We start from the raw sequence: 13,493 nt of genomic DNA, 5'->3' as shown, positions 1-13,493 counted from the left end.
CCCGGCCTTTTTTTTTTTTTTTTTTTTTTTTTTACTTTTGAGACAAGATCTCTCTCTGTCGCCCAGGCTGGAGTGCGGTGGTGTTAGCTCACTGCAACATCTGCCTCCCAGATTCAAGCGATCCTCCCGCCTTAGCTGGGACTACAGCACATATCATTAATATCATTACAAAATACTTACCATCACTAAGTATTTTTTAAAACTTTATTTTAGGCCAAGCACAGTGGCTCATACCTGTAATCCCAACACTGGGAGGCTGAGGCGGGTGGATCATGAGGTCAAGAGATCGAGACCATCCTGGCCAACATGGTGAAACCCCATCTCTACTAAAAATACAAAAATTAGCTGGGCATGGTGGCGCACCTGTAGTCCCACTACTCGGGAGACTGAGGCAGGAGAATCATTTGAACCCAGAAGGCAGAGGTTGCAGTGAGCCAAGATCAGGCCACTGCACTCAGAGCAAGACTCTGTCTCAAAAAAAAAAAAAAAAAAAAAAATTATTTTTAAACTGTTGTACAATAGTCTATTGTAATATTTTACTCTAATTTTCTTTTTCTCTTTATGCCACCACAATTAAAATATTTTGTCTACATTGCTAATTGTATCCTTAGGATAAATTTAAAAATTAGAGTTGCTGGGCCAAAGGGCATATACACTTTTAAGACCCTATGGTTAAACTGCCCTCTAAAGAGATTTATACAACTCATATTACCACTTTTAGAGTGTGAGAAGCCCATTTCAATTACAGTCTTGCCAACACTTGTTTTTATCTTTTAAAAATCTTTGCCAATTCGACAAGTAAAAAAAATGTATTCTCCTTGTTTAAATTTTCATTTTTTAATATTTATTTTCATTTCATTAAATCCAGATGCTGCACAATCATTTCTTTGATTATTAGGGAGAATGAAATTTTTGTCATAGGGCAACTGGCCATTTGTACTTCTTTTTTGTAAATTATATATGTCCATTGCTTATTTCAATTTCATATTATTCTTATTAATATATAAGAATTTGAATAGTAAAGATATTAACACGTCTCAACTTATCTGTTATTTTTAAATTTTGTTTAGAGTTTTGGATGCCCGAAAGCATAACATTTTATGTAGTGAATTCTATCAATATTATCTTTAAAGTTTTCTTCCATTGACTTTATATTTTATAATTGTTGAAGCTTATTTAGAAATACAAAACTTTTCTTTTGTTTTCTTTTGTTTTTTTTCTCGAGATAGGATCTCACTCAGCCTAGGCTGGAATGCAGTGGCATGATCACAGCTCGCTACAGTCTCCACCTCCTCGGCTCAAGGTATCCTCCCACCTCAGCCTCCCAAGTAGCTGACTACAGGTATGTGCCACCACATCCAGCTAATTCTTTTTATTTTTTCTTTTAGAGACAGAGTCTCATTATGTTGCCTAGACTGGTCTCAAACTCCTGGCCTCAAGTGATCCTCCAGCCTCGACTCCCAAAGCCCTGGAATTACAGTGATAAGCCACTGTGCCTGGCCTAAAAAAAAAAAAGTCTTTTAAAAGTTTTTTCAAAGGACACTATTTTAGGCACTAACTGTATTTGGAAACACTTCCCAGCTCACTCATTTCTTGGTCTGGTATTTTCATTTTGCTACACATTCTTTCTTTGCATATATAGGCCATTTATTGAGGGTCCATTGTGTAGATGACAAGATGCCAAGTGCTGAGGGAAATGAAAAAAGATAGAAAGTCCTATGCAAGTTATCTTTGCATAGTGCCAACCGCAGCACCATTTGCAATTAGATACATTACAAACATTCTAGGAAATGATGGGTCCTATATATTTGTCAGATTAGTCCTTTTGAAAGAATGTGAGCCATTGAATCTGTTAATAAGGGCATATTGTATGTTCACATTCTAGGTGTGAGCCTGGTGAGTAGATTGTAGACAAAGGAAAACATAACTGGTTGTCAAACCCAAAAATGAAGAACAGACAGGAGCAAGAATCCCTAATCCATTCTCAGCTCAGAGCATCTTTGGAGGTAATCTTCCTAGCTCCTAAATATAACCCTTGGGATTCCAGACATGCCAACTTTTCATGTGGCCCTTCCTATGTTCTGTAATTTGAGGCCCCCAGGTATACAGTTGGTGCAAGGACTATGACCTCTTCCTCCTTGGCCTTCTTTTTGGCATCATCCAACTTCTTCTTTTTGCTTTCAGGCATGAGATCATCTAACCAGCTCAGCTCTCGCTTAGAGAAACAGAGATCCATGACTTTCCTGACAAAGACCAAGGCCAAAACCTGAAGAAAAATGAAAAAAGAAAGTGAATGAAAGGTACTAATTTCCTTCCTGGACTTAAAAGCAAAGCCTTATTTTCACAGCAGACTAGGACAATTCAAGCAAAATCAAACTCATAAGAATCATAACTCTCACCATTTATTGAATGCTTTTTTTGTGCCAGGTAACATATGTTACATACAATATTTTAACTATCATAATAGCTCTACAACTTAGAGAGCAGCTAACTGGATTCTGTCATTGAAAAGATGAGCTCCTCATCTGCAGACGGCTAGAGGTCAGCAGGAAGGCTACAGGACAGCAGGTGGGTAGAAAGCTTCTGCTGGAGCTGGGCCATGGTGAGACCAGCCACAGCCAGCCCAAGCATTCCTCACAGTGGGATGATGGAATCTTAGAAGATCATCTTTATTCCTTCTGATCCTTTGCCTATTCATTCCCCTACCCAAATCCTTGCTTTGGGCCTGCATCATGTGTCTCCAGTGGTTTTTGTCTCTGCCCTCTGGCCTGGCCTGACACTAACTTTATAAATGAGGAAACTGAGGCCCGGAGAGAAAGCGACTTGCCTAAAATCTGATAGCTGATTTCCCCAATAAAGGTAGGTCCAGGGCATCCCAATTGCTGCTCTACTTTCTTTCCATGAGGGCCATTTTAGCCAAAGGAAAACAAAGAATTAATCCTGTCTGGGTGGACTGGTGTTCACCAGCTATATTTGGTGACTGCACAAGGAATGAGGCAAATCAGGCTTATTAAATTCAAGTACATTTCTCTCTAATTTTAGTGACTACTTTCCTGATACATCTGGAATTGATAGGATCCCTTCTAGGAGTTCCCAGTAATTTACTATTTCTTTAACCCATGAATATAACACACAAATGCAAAGCCTTATACGTATTCTGACAAAATTGAGAAACCCACCAAGAGGTTGTGGATCTAGAAGATTAGAAAAAAAATTAAAGATAGAATTTCCATATGATCTAGCAATTCCACTCCTGGTATGTTCTCCAAAGAATTGAAAACAGAGACACTAACAGATATTTGTACAGCCATATTTACAGCAGTATTACTGACAGGTGAATGGATAAACAAAATGTAGTGTTTACATACAGTGGGATACTATTCAATCTTGAAAAGGAAGGAAATTCTGACACATGCTACAACATGGATTAACCTTGAAGACATTAGGCTAAATGAAATTAGCCAGTCACAAGCTGGGCGCAGTGGCTCATGTCTATAATCCCAGCACTTTGGGAGGCTGAGACAGGTGGATCACCTGAGGTCAGGAGTTTGAGACCAGCCTGGCCAACATAGTGAAACCCCATCTCTACTAAAAATACAAAAAATTAGCTGGGCGTGGTGGCGGGCACCTGTAATCCCAGCTATTAGGGAGGCTGAGGAAGGAGAATTGCTTGAACCTGGGAGGTGGAGGTTGCAGTGAGCCAAAATCGCGCCATTGCACTCCAGCCTGGGCAACAAGAGTGAAACTCCATCTCAAAAAAAAAAAAAGAAGAAAAGAAAGAAAAGAAATTAGCCAGTCGCAAAAGGACAAATTGTGATTCACTTATATGATGTACCTAGAATAATCAAATACATAGAGACAGAAAGTAGCATGGTGGTTGCCAGTGGCTGAGGGTGTGGGAGAATGGGGATTTAGTGTTTAATAGGTGCAGAGTTTCAGCTCTGCAGGATGTAAAAAGTTCCGGAGCTGGAGGGTGGTAATGGCTTCACAACAATGTGAATGTACTTAATGCCACTCAACTGTACACTTAAAAATGGTAAATTTTATAGTTATAATGTTTTACCATAATTTAAAAAATAACAATGATAATAAGAATTTATTTTTTAAAACCACCTCACCATCATTGGGAAAACAATGGCAGCTGGAGATGCCTTGATGACCCAGAGCAGGACGAGACAGGTCAGCTGGATGAGGGTGAAGAGGTGCACTTTGCGCAGTGGCACATGCCGCAGGTAGATGAAATCTGGCTGGTGCTTTGCAGGCATCCCAAAGAGCTTTAGACGATCAAAGAACTGAAAGGAAGGAACTGGCATTTATATTCTGGAGGGCTCTCTGGGTCAGAAGCTTTGTTAGACCCATTCATATCTCTTACATCACCTGCTCTGAAAGGTAGGTAACACCATTTCCTCTGGACAGAAATGGAAACTGAGACTTTAAAAGACCAGGCAATTTGGCCAAGATTAGTAAGTGTCAAAGTCAAAATTTGAATCCATCTTTTCTAATCCTAGGTTCAAACTTCTTTCTCCCATCCCACTCTGTGGCTCCTAAGAGAGCTCTTTCTCAGGGGGTGTTGGAAACAAAATTACATCTTTTTGCTTATTATCAAAACCAAATCTCTTACTTGTTTTAGGAGTTTGGAGCTATTCATTGATTATTTATAGTTAAAAGGTAAAATAAAACCTCATAACATCCTAGATATATAAAAAATGATTATCCTTACCAAAAGGAAAAAAGAGAACCAGAGATTAAATAATCTGCCCAAGTTCATATTCGGACTCAGTATATAAGAATGGCCATTGGGCATTCCATTCAAACAAAGAATCATAAGCCTAAGTTACTATATTATCTGGAATACCCAAGTTATCAATAACAAGCTCCTGATTTTTCTTTTTGAAAGACTTAGAGCAATGAGTTGATGGATGGAAAAATGCAGAGTATAACAAGAAGTGACATCTCCTTACCAGGAGCAACTCGCACTATTTCCCCATCTCTCTTCTGCCAGTGAACCCCCTCAAAGTTAAACACCCCATTTTTACACTTTAGCCTGACACTGAACTAGATCTGTCCATGAGTGAAAGCCAGTTTGGTTCCTGATCAACCTTTCAGATCCAAGTTTACCAGAACCTGGCAAAACACCTAATGTTTAATATGTGCCAAAAAAAAATTGTCTGTTGAATAATTAATGAATGACTGGGGCCATGACATCAAGCCAGACCACCCTGAAAGTCTCTGTACTCTCCTGCCAACATGGCTGTTTTTCTCCCTGTATCCAAATAAGTGTCTAAAATAGCCTAAGTGGCAAGACTAGGAAATAATTTTCTGAAGAACTGGTTGTGCTTCTCTTGGGGAGCTGTCTCTCCCTGGACAGGACATGCAGTGAGAAGAAACTTCCCTGGCTGAACCATACAATACCTGAATTCCCTGTAGTGAAGAAACTCCCATGTAGAGGAAAACTCCATAGAGTACTGGCATTGGAATAAACTGAAGACAAAAGGACAAGAAAGGCCAGAAATTAAATTTGGTGTCATAGCACACTCAAATCTATATAAACTTTTAAATCTCCAAGAATGAAACAAAGCCACAAAATAGCTGCAGAAACATTGCATTAGTTTCTGCTGCCTGTGGGTGACTTAGGAGTAGAAGCAAAAGCAGAAGCTGACAATGATAAAAATCATTTGTTCCGAAATGAAATGATTACAAGTAAGTTAGGCCTCCCATCTCACCCATCTGGCTCTTCCTCCTCCATGGGGATGGGCACACACACACACACACACACACACACACACACACACACACACACCAAACACACACACACACACACACACACATCCCTCTCTTATAGAAATAACGCCTTTTAAATCTTCTGTAATCTCACAATCACTTCCTCAAGGATTTGATGCATTTTAACGTGAACCAAAAAAGCTTCCATTTTTACTGACCAGTGGCTTGAGGGCAAGAGTGGGACGGTATCTTATCAGAGAGGTAACAGTCTGGGGGGAAACACTGACATTATTATATTGCACTTGAACATCCACATAGTATTTGAATATGACTTTCTGATCACATCATGTCTATCAACCTAGGTAATCTTCAGATTGACTCTGAGGTAGGGAAATTGGGCCTATAGAATCAAGGCAAGGAAAGTCTCAGAGCTGAAAACTAAAATGGACTCGTTTTTATTTTAGAGCTAAAGAATATTCCCAAACCTAATTCCTAGATTTAGAAAATCCCTCCAAACTAACACTGGAACAGAAAACCAAACACCGCATGTTCTCACTCATAAGTGGAGCTGAACAATGAGAACACATGGACACAGGGAGGGGAACATCACACACCAGGGCCTGTCAGGGGGTTCGGGGCAATTGGAGGGAGAGCATTAGGACAAATCCCTAATGCATGTGGGGCTTAAAACCTAGATGATGGGTTGACAGGTACAGCAAACCACCATGGTACATGTATACCTATGTAACAAACCTGGACGTTCTGCACGTGTATTCCAGAACTTAAAGTAAAATTTTAAAAACCAAAGAACTAGAAAATCCCCCCATTGGATTTTATGTTCCAGCTGTAGAGGGACTAGACATGCCAATTCTATGCTGTTTGTGAACTACTGAATAGTTGTCCTAAGAGAAGTGTCCTGAAGCAGCTAGAGGAAGGCCCGGTGATGGCCACTGCCATGGCTTCATCGTTCTATCTTGGAGAAGCAGCAACGTTTAGGCTCTTCCAGATGGTGCCTCAACCAGGTGGGAGCGGGAGTTGGGATGGGGACAGGGAATATGTGGTGGGAAAGGGGCGTGAGGAGAGGTGGGTGATAAGGTTGAGTGGAAAGTCGGGGGACAGGAGGATGGTTCAGAAATCCTTCCCATCCCTCTCAGTTCTCACCCTTGAAGGGCATTTGTGGTACAGGCTGGGGTGGTTGAAGATTTGCCAAAAAGAAGGAAAGAGGAGGCAAGGGAGACAAGGCAGTGCTCCAGAATGATCGGTGCCTGGTAATACAGCCGTAAAATTTCCTTCTTACCCCAATCTCCCAAATGCAGGCCTTCCACCCACAAAACATTTTTTTAATGTTCAAAGTATCCTCTATCCGTACCAGGAAAAAGAAAAAAAAAACCCCTCTCTTTCAGCCCCACTTCTCATCCGAGCCACTGCTATTTTTCCATCCTGCTTTACAGAAAAACCTCTTGAAAGATTTGCCTGCACTCTTTACTTCCTTCCCTCCTATTCACTCTTTAGCCACCTATAATTGGATTTCTACCCTATAGTTCCACTGAATTCCTTCTCTGATAAGATACCCTCAACTCCTGCCTCAAGTTACTGATCAGTAAAAAAGTTCCATGTTAAAATATACTAAATCCCTAAGGATTTGGAAAAATTTTGAGATTATGGAAGATTTAAAAGGCTTCATTTCTGTTAAAGAGGGGTGTGTGTGTGTGTGTGTGTGTGTGTGCCTGCCCATCCCCAGACAGGGGTGGAGGAAGAGCCAGACATGGAGGCCTGTAATTTAATATACATGTAATCATTTCATTTCAGAACAAAATGATTTTTATCGTGGTCAGCTTCTGCTTTTGCTTCTACTTTTAAATCACCCACAGGCAGCAGAAACTAATGCAATCCACTGACTCTGCTCTTGTCAGATAACCCGAGGCCTCCAATGTTGCTAAATCCAATGGCCTTAGCTTAGCCTTCATCTTCCAAGATGTGTCTACCCAATCCCTCTTTCTTGAAACATTTTCCTCACTTGGCTTCCCTGACACCACATCCCCCTAGTTTTCCTCCCACCTCTCTGGCAACTCCTTCTGAGACTCTGTTGCTATCTCTTCCTCTACCCAACCTCTAACTCTACTCTTCTCCTATGTCCCACTTCTCTTTTACGTCTTCTCTTTTTCCTGAGCTCTCTCATCTATTCCCTCGGCTTTCAATACCACCTATGTGCTGGTGACTCTCAAATTTATATTTTATTCCAGAAGCCTCCTCTAGCCTCTTCACTTAGATGACTCCCTGACATCTCACTCCAAATCTGATCACAGCCCTACCCCTCACAAAAATCATACAATCTTTTCCATCTTAATAAATGTCATCACTCTCCACCAGATGGTCAAGTCAGAAACCTAATAGGCTTCTTCGATTTTTCTATTTTCCTCACCCCATTCCACATCCACTCAACAATTGAGACCTTTGGGTCTGCCACCATGCTATACAGAAGCCATGCCTTTTTATCTGTCCCTGCTACCAGCTTCTATATCCAAGACACCAGCATCTGTTACCTGCAACAGCTTCACTGGTCTGTCTGCTTCTATTCTTCCCTAGACATCAGCCAGAGTGATCTTTTTAAACTAGCTGGATCATGTCCCTCTCCTGTTGAAACCCTTCAAAGGTTACCTTGCACACTGTCGACAATATGATCCGCCCCTGCCCCTCTTTCCTTCTCATTGCACTGTGCTCTTGTCTTGACTCAATGCCCATGAGCTACATGGCCCTGACATTTCGTAGAACACGTATCACTCTTTCCCACCTCAGGGCCTGACTAGACTGCTTTTCTCCCCTCCTTCCATGCCATCTCCCACCGTCCATGGCATGACTGGCTCCATCTCATTTTTTTTTTTTTTTTTTTTTGAGACAGAGTCTCGCTCTGTCTCCCACGCTGCAGTGCAGTGGCGCAATCTCGGCTCACTGCAAGCTCTGCCTCCTGGGTTCACGCCATTCTCCGGCCTCAGCCTCCCAAGTAGCTGGGACTACAGGTGCCCACCACCATGCCTAATTTTGTTTTTGTATTTTCAGTAGAGACGGAGTTTCACCGTGTTAGCCAGGATAGTCTCAATCTCCTGACCTCATGATCCGCCCGCCTCAGCCTCCCAAAGTGCTGGGATTACAGGTGTGAGCCACCGCGCCCGGCCTACACCTCATCTTAAATAGCATCTCCTCAGAGAAGTCTTCTCTGACCACCCTAACTAAAATAGACTGCTCTGAATTCTCTATAGTGCCAGAAAGCACTGTGTATTTCCTTTATATCACTACTCACATTCTGTAGTTATCATGTTTGTTTTCTTAACTAATTTCCTTAACTACATATTATCTGTCTTACCCCTCTAGAATAAACTCTTTCAGGGCAGGGATTTGTATGTATATATGTTTGGCACCACTGTATTTCCAGCACCTGGCAGGATTCCTGGCACAAATCAGGCCCTTGATATTTGCTGAATAAGTGAAGGGATGATTACCTTTAAGATAGCCGTCATGAAGACTGAGCAGCCCATCAGCACAAAGATCATAAGGCCTGTCACTCTTTGTTCTCGGATGCCCAGGAATTTGGGCTGTTCTCCAGGAGCAGAGCATTCAGATTCTAGCTTGAGGCTGTTCACATGTGTGATGGACAAGACGGTTGCAGCTACAAACCAGGGCAGGCCCATGATGGAGCAGACGCCCAGCATGATGGCCACCATCAGTAGGTCCAGGTGGTAGCCACAGCCTTTCTGTGGGGAAACACATCAGTAGGCTAGCTGTAGTCGGGCATAGAACAGTGAGCTAGGGGTCTCAGGCCCAAAGCAGGAAGGGGTGTATGGATAAGAAGGAAGGGGCTCAGGGATCCAAGAGGAGTCTTGTAGCCCCTCCTGGTTAGGAGGAAACAAAGAAGAAAAAGGGGAATCTTAGCCTGTCCTATATATGCCAATATTGATTCTTTTTCCAAGTGCCTCTAGCTTACTCTGAGTCTTACACATTCAAAGATCCATTCTTCTCTGGAAGAGTAATCAGACACCATGCCACATCTTGACCATTCTAGATGGTAGAAACTATAGAAGTTAGAGATAAATGTCCTTATTGGCTTCCTACCACATACCCCCAGATCCTTGACAGATTTGGATGTTGCTTGCCTGCTCTGTTACTTCCCTAGGATCCTAGGGTTCCAGTTTCAGCCTAGAAACTATAGTAACAGACACCAATGGGAGAATACCTGCCTCTAGGAAACAGTGGCCCAGGCCCCCACCTGAACCTCAGGAAGACAAGCTGTACAGCTGCTTGACCCAAAGCATATAGCTATATAGGGATCACCAGGAACTCTACTCAATCACCTTCCCCACAGGTGTGAGAGGACAGTAATGGAGTCCACGTTGCTTTCATACCATACCACCATGCTCCACTCTAGTCTCATCTCCAAAGCAATCTTTGTTAACAAAGAATGGAAATCCCTTATGAACCTCTTCTATGAGATTCTACAGTTTCTGGTGTAAATGTGCTTACTCTACAATTAAAAAAAAAAAAATGTAACAGATTGCCATAGCAGCCTTCTAGGTCAGAACCTCTTTTTACCTTGAGCTTATGTTCCTTCCTGTTAATAATGACGGCTGTGATCTGCTGATCCATGAATATCAAGATAGTGCAGAGAAGAGCTGGGATAATTGCAGCTATCACAGTCCACCAGGGATTGGGGCCAATGGGATTAATGATCCATCCGCGATCATCCCTTGTTGGCTAAGGGGGAAAAAATACATTATTTTGGTATTTTAAGTTATAGTCATTAGGGTAAAACATATCAAACTGGATCACAATATCCATATTTCTTGTTATTCTTGAGTGAGGGTTCTTAAAAAAAAAAAAAAGGCATGAAATACAGCAACTCCTTAGGAAATCTATGACCTTGTTCTGAAACCATTCCCCAGAGTTAAAGACACCAACGACTAACAGAAATTCTTGGGTTTGCAGGATGGTAGATAAGAAAAGAAACAACTTGCTGAAACTCCCTTGGCACATGGGACCCAAGGTAGCATGAAGAGATAACTATGAATGCTTGAGGACTTTCCAGGCCTCCCCTTTCCTTCTACCAATAACCTACTATCCCAGAATCCACCCCCTAAACCTTTTCTAATTATTGCAGTAAAGCCAGTGCAGAGAGACAGATTTGAGCTGAATTCCTGTCTCCTTGTTAGTAAACTTGAAATAAAAAACTTTTCTTCTCTCAAAGACCTGGTATCATAGTATTGGCTTCTAGCACATTGGGCAGCAAGCCCCTTTTACTCAGTAATAGTTCCAAATCCCCTTTGAAACAGTCAATCTTCAATTATCAATTTCTTGTGAAATATTCATTAATCTTGCACTTCCTTCCACTTACTTTCCAAACCTCTGTGTAGAGAGAAAACAACTGTATCTCAATGTTAACCCAATTAAAATATAATTAACAACTATATCTGTTGTCAAAAACTTTTAATGACTTCCAAAGACAAATATAAATAACTTAGACTATTCTCCTACTACTTCTCTCCAGAGCCATATAATGTGTGTCTACAGCATAAACAAAGGCAAAGTGGAGCCATCTGCATGGCATCTCTTGGGCTTTGATAGGAATGGATTGCTCCAACAGTCTTCTCCCATCAATAGTGAAACAGGAGTCCAGCCATCAGAGACCTGAGAAGGAGCCTAAGACAGCTAAAGTTGGGGGTTTGTTTGACCTAGGATCCTCTCCAATTCCCCTGTAAATACAACTGTTTATAAATCTTATTGGGGTGTTCACAACATATCTAAACTCACCTAGATCCTGACCCTACCCCTGCAGTGTACTCTGAGGAAGACAAGTTCGCCCTTTTTTGGCAAGTGGTGCTAGAGGATAAAAGGCCAGGGATACCAACTGGCCCAGAGTTAACCCAAACTCAAGAAACAAAGCGTAGACTGTTATATTTGATTTGGTTCCTTATTAGTATGGCTCTAGGATTCAAAGACTCTTTAATAACACCACCAAGTCCAAAATTATGAATGGGTTAGCTTCTAAAAGTTTACAGAATCTATGTTTCCTTAGTAACAATGTTCTAAGTGGTAGTTAAGTTCTCAGACCAACACAAAAACTTATTAAATAAACCCTTAATGACGTTATACCCTAGTAATAGTACTAGCCCTCAGATTGGGTTTTGGGAGTTAAGTGTCATGTGGTACAACAGGGAGGGACAAAAAGAAGAAATCTTCTTCTCTGCCTCCTGAAAATGGAGTCTGTCATGAGCAACATATTCTTTGACATTCTCCCGTTTCCCTTTCTCCCCTGTCCTACCTCCCAGAGGCCTTCTTCACAGATGTCCCAGAAATTCAGTGCCTTCTGACTATCTTAGGCCTATCCCTTAGGGAACCTTTCCAAGGACTGCTTAATGTTCCCAAATTACCTATTTTTACACAAAATCCATTCCTCCTGAAGCACTGACCTCAGCTAGGTATTAGAGAGAAAGCTGATTGTGCTCATTCACACAAAGGTGAGAATGTCATATTCTAGAAGGTGTTATACTTACAAGAGGGATTGGTTAGTCCATAAACTTCCAACTGGTGGCATTTCAGCAAATTCAACAAAATTAAAAATTTTCAGACAATATGGAAGAAGGTATTTCAACAGGCCTACTTCACGGGTAGAGAGAAAAAAGAGAAAGGAAAGGGACAACTGAAGGGAGCATTTAGAAGTCAGGGACTGCCTTTATTCCTGTCGGCCTTCTCCTCACCAACTTCTCCCATTTTCCTACTTCATAATTCTTCTCAAGTTACTGAGTACATACAGATTTTCTCTCCTCTCCGCCCTATGGGGATCTATGGAACTGAGCTCAGCTTTTCTATCTTCTTTGTCTACTTAGTCAGTGCTCCCAAACTGAAATTGATTTGGAGTCCCCATGTATTGATCATTCGTTTGACTTTTTGTACAGGATCTTGAAAAATATCGTATATTAGAGAAAGTTATACAAACAAGGAAATCAGATTGAGATGATTTCGAAAGAGATGTCATGATTACTCTGGCAGGGGTCCCAGACTCCTGATGATGCTCCTCTTAGTTCCATTCTCCTCCTTCAAGGAAGGGGCACCATCTTTGAAGGTTCAGGCCAAGTCCTTTACCTTTTTCATCCTTCCCAGTGCCCTTATACAGCTGATGCTCAATGAAAGTGCTGTTAGCGAGGCTTGTTCCAGAGACCCATGTTTCCACAGTGTCTTGAATATGTTTATGTAAACGTGCACATTCCATTGTTTAAATATTAATATATTAAGAACAATAAGTGGTATTAATAATAATAATAATACTTTTCATTCATTAAACAACCTTGGTTTTTCTGTTCTCTGGCTTTTCTGACTTGAATTCAACCAAGTCTGAAGTTTGCTTTTCTAAATGACAAGGTATGAGGAGCAAGGTTCAGATTTAGAGGACTGTAAAACTCATGATTAGAACATGAAAAGGCCTTTGAAATTTACTTGGCATCAGAATGTATGAAATTCCATGAGTGCACCAAGCACTCTGAGATCTGTTTACCTTGAATACACTGGGAACTTGAAGCTTTGGTGATGGGACTCCAATCAAAAAATCAATAATCACCATTGTGAAGATAGTGAGGAAAACAGCAAAGTCACTCACCATGGAGCGTACCTGGCATGAGAAAGAAGTGGAAACATGTTTTGGCAGGTCAAATACAGTAGAAAAGAGGTGAGTATTGTAAAAGCCTTAAAAATCCTCAGAAGAATGTTTTCATCTTACAGTTGAATTA

The 13,493-nt window shown here is 41.3% G+C and overlaps 1 protein-coding gene across 1 annotated transcript in view; it reads right to left on the bottom strand.

The window, feature by feature from the left end:
* Positions 1-13,493, bottom strand: part of SLC4A8 (solute carrier family 4 member 8) — a 90,690-nt gene that overhangs the window by 16,570 nt on the left and 60,627 nt on the right. Inside the window, exons 17-22 of the mRNA XM_023211082.3 lie at positions 13,262-13,375; positions 10,306-10,467; positions 9,219-9,470; positions 5,413-5,481; positions 4,119-4,292; positions 2,129-2,266 (exon numbers count right to left, since the gene is read on the bottom strand). Coding sequence (XP_023066850.1) covers positions 2,129-2,266; positions 4,119-4,292; positions 5,413-5,481; positions 9,219-9,470; positions 10,306-10,467; positions 13,262-13,375 — 909 coding nt within the window. The remainder of the gene's footprint in view (positions 1-2,128; positions 2,267-4,118; positions 4,293-5,412; positions 5,482-9,218; positions 9,471-10,305; positions 10,468-13,261; positions 13,376-13,493) is intronic.

This window comes from Piliocolobus tephrosceles, chromosome 10, assembly GCF_002776525.5.
Source record: "Piliocolobus tephrosceles isolate RC106 chromosome 10, ASM277652v3, whole genome shotgun sequence".
NCBI classification, from domain to species: domain Eukaryota; kingdom Metazoa; phylum Chordata; class Mammalia; order Primates; family Cercopithecidae; genus Piliocolobus; species Piliocolobus tephrosceles.
Note: the sequence above shows the minus strand (reverse complement) of the source record. Positions and strands in the feature narration are given on the sequence as shown.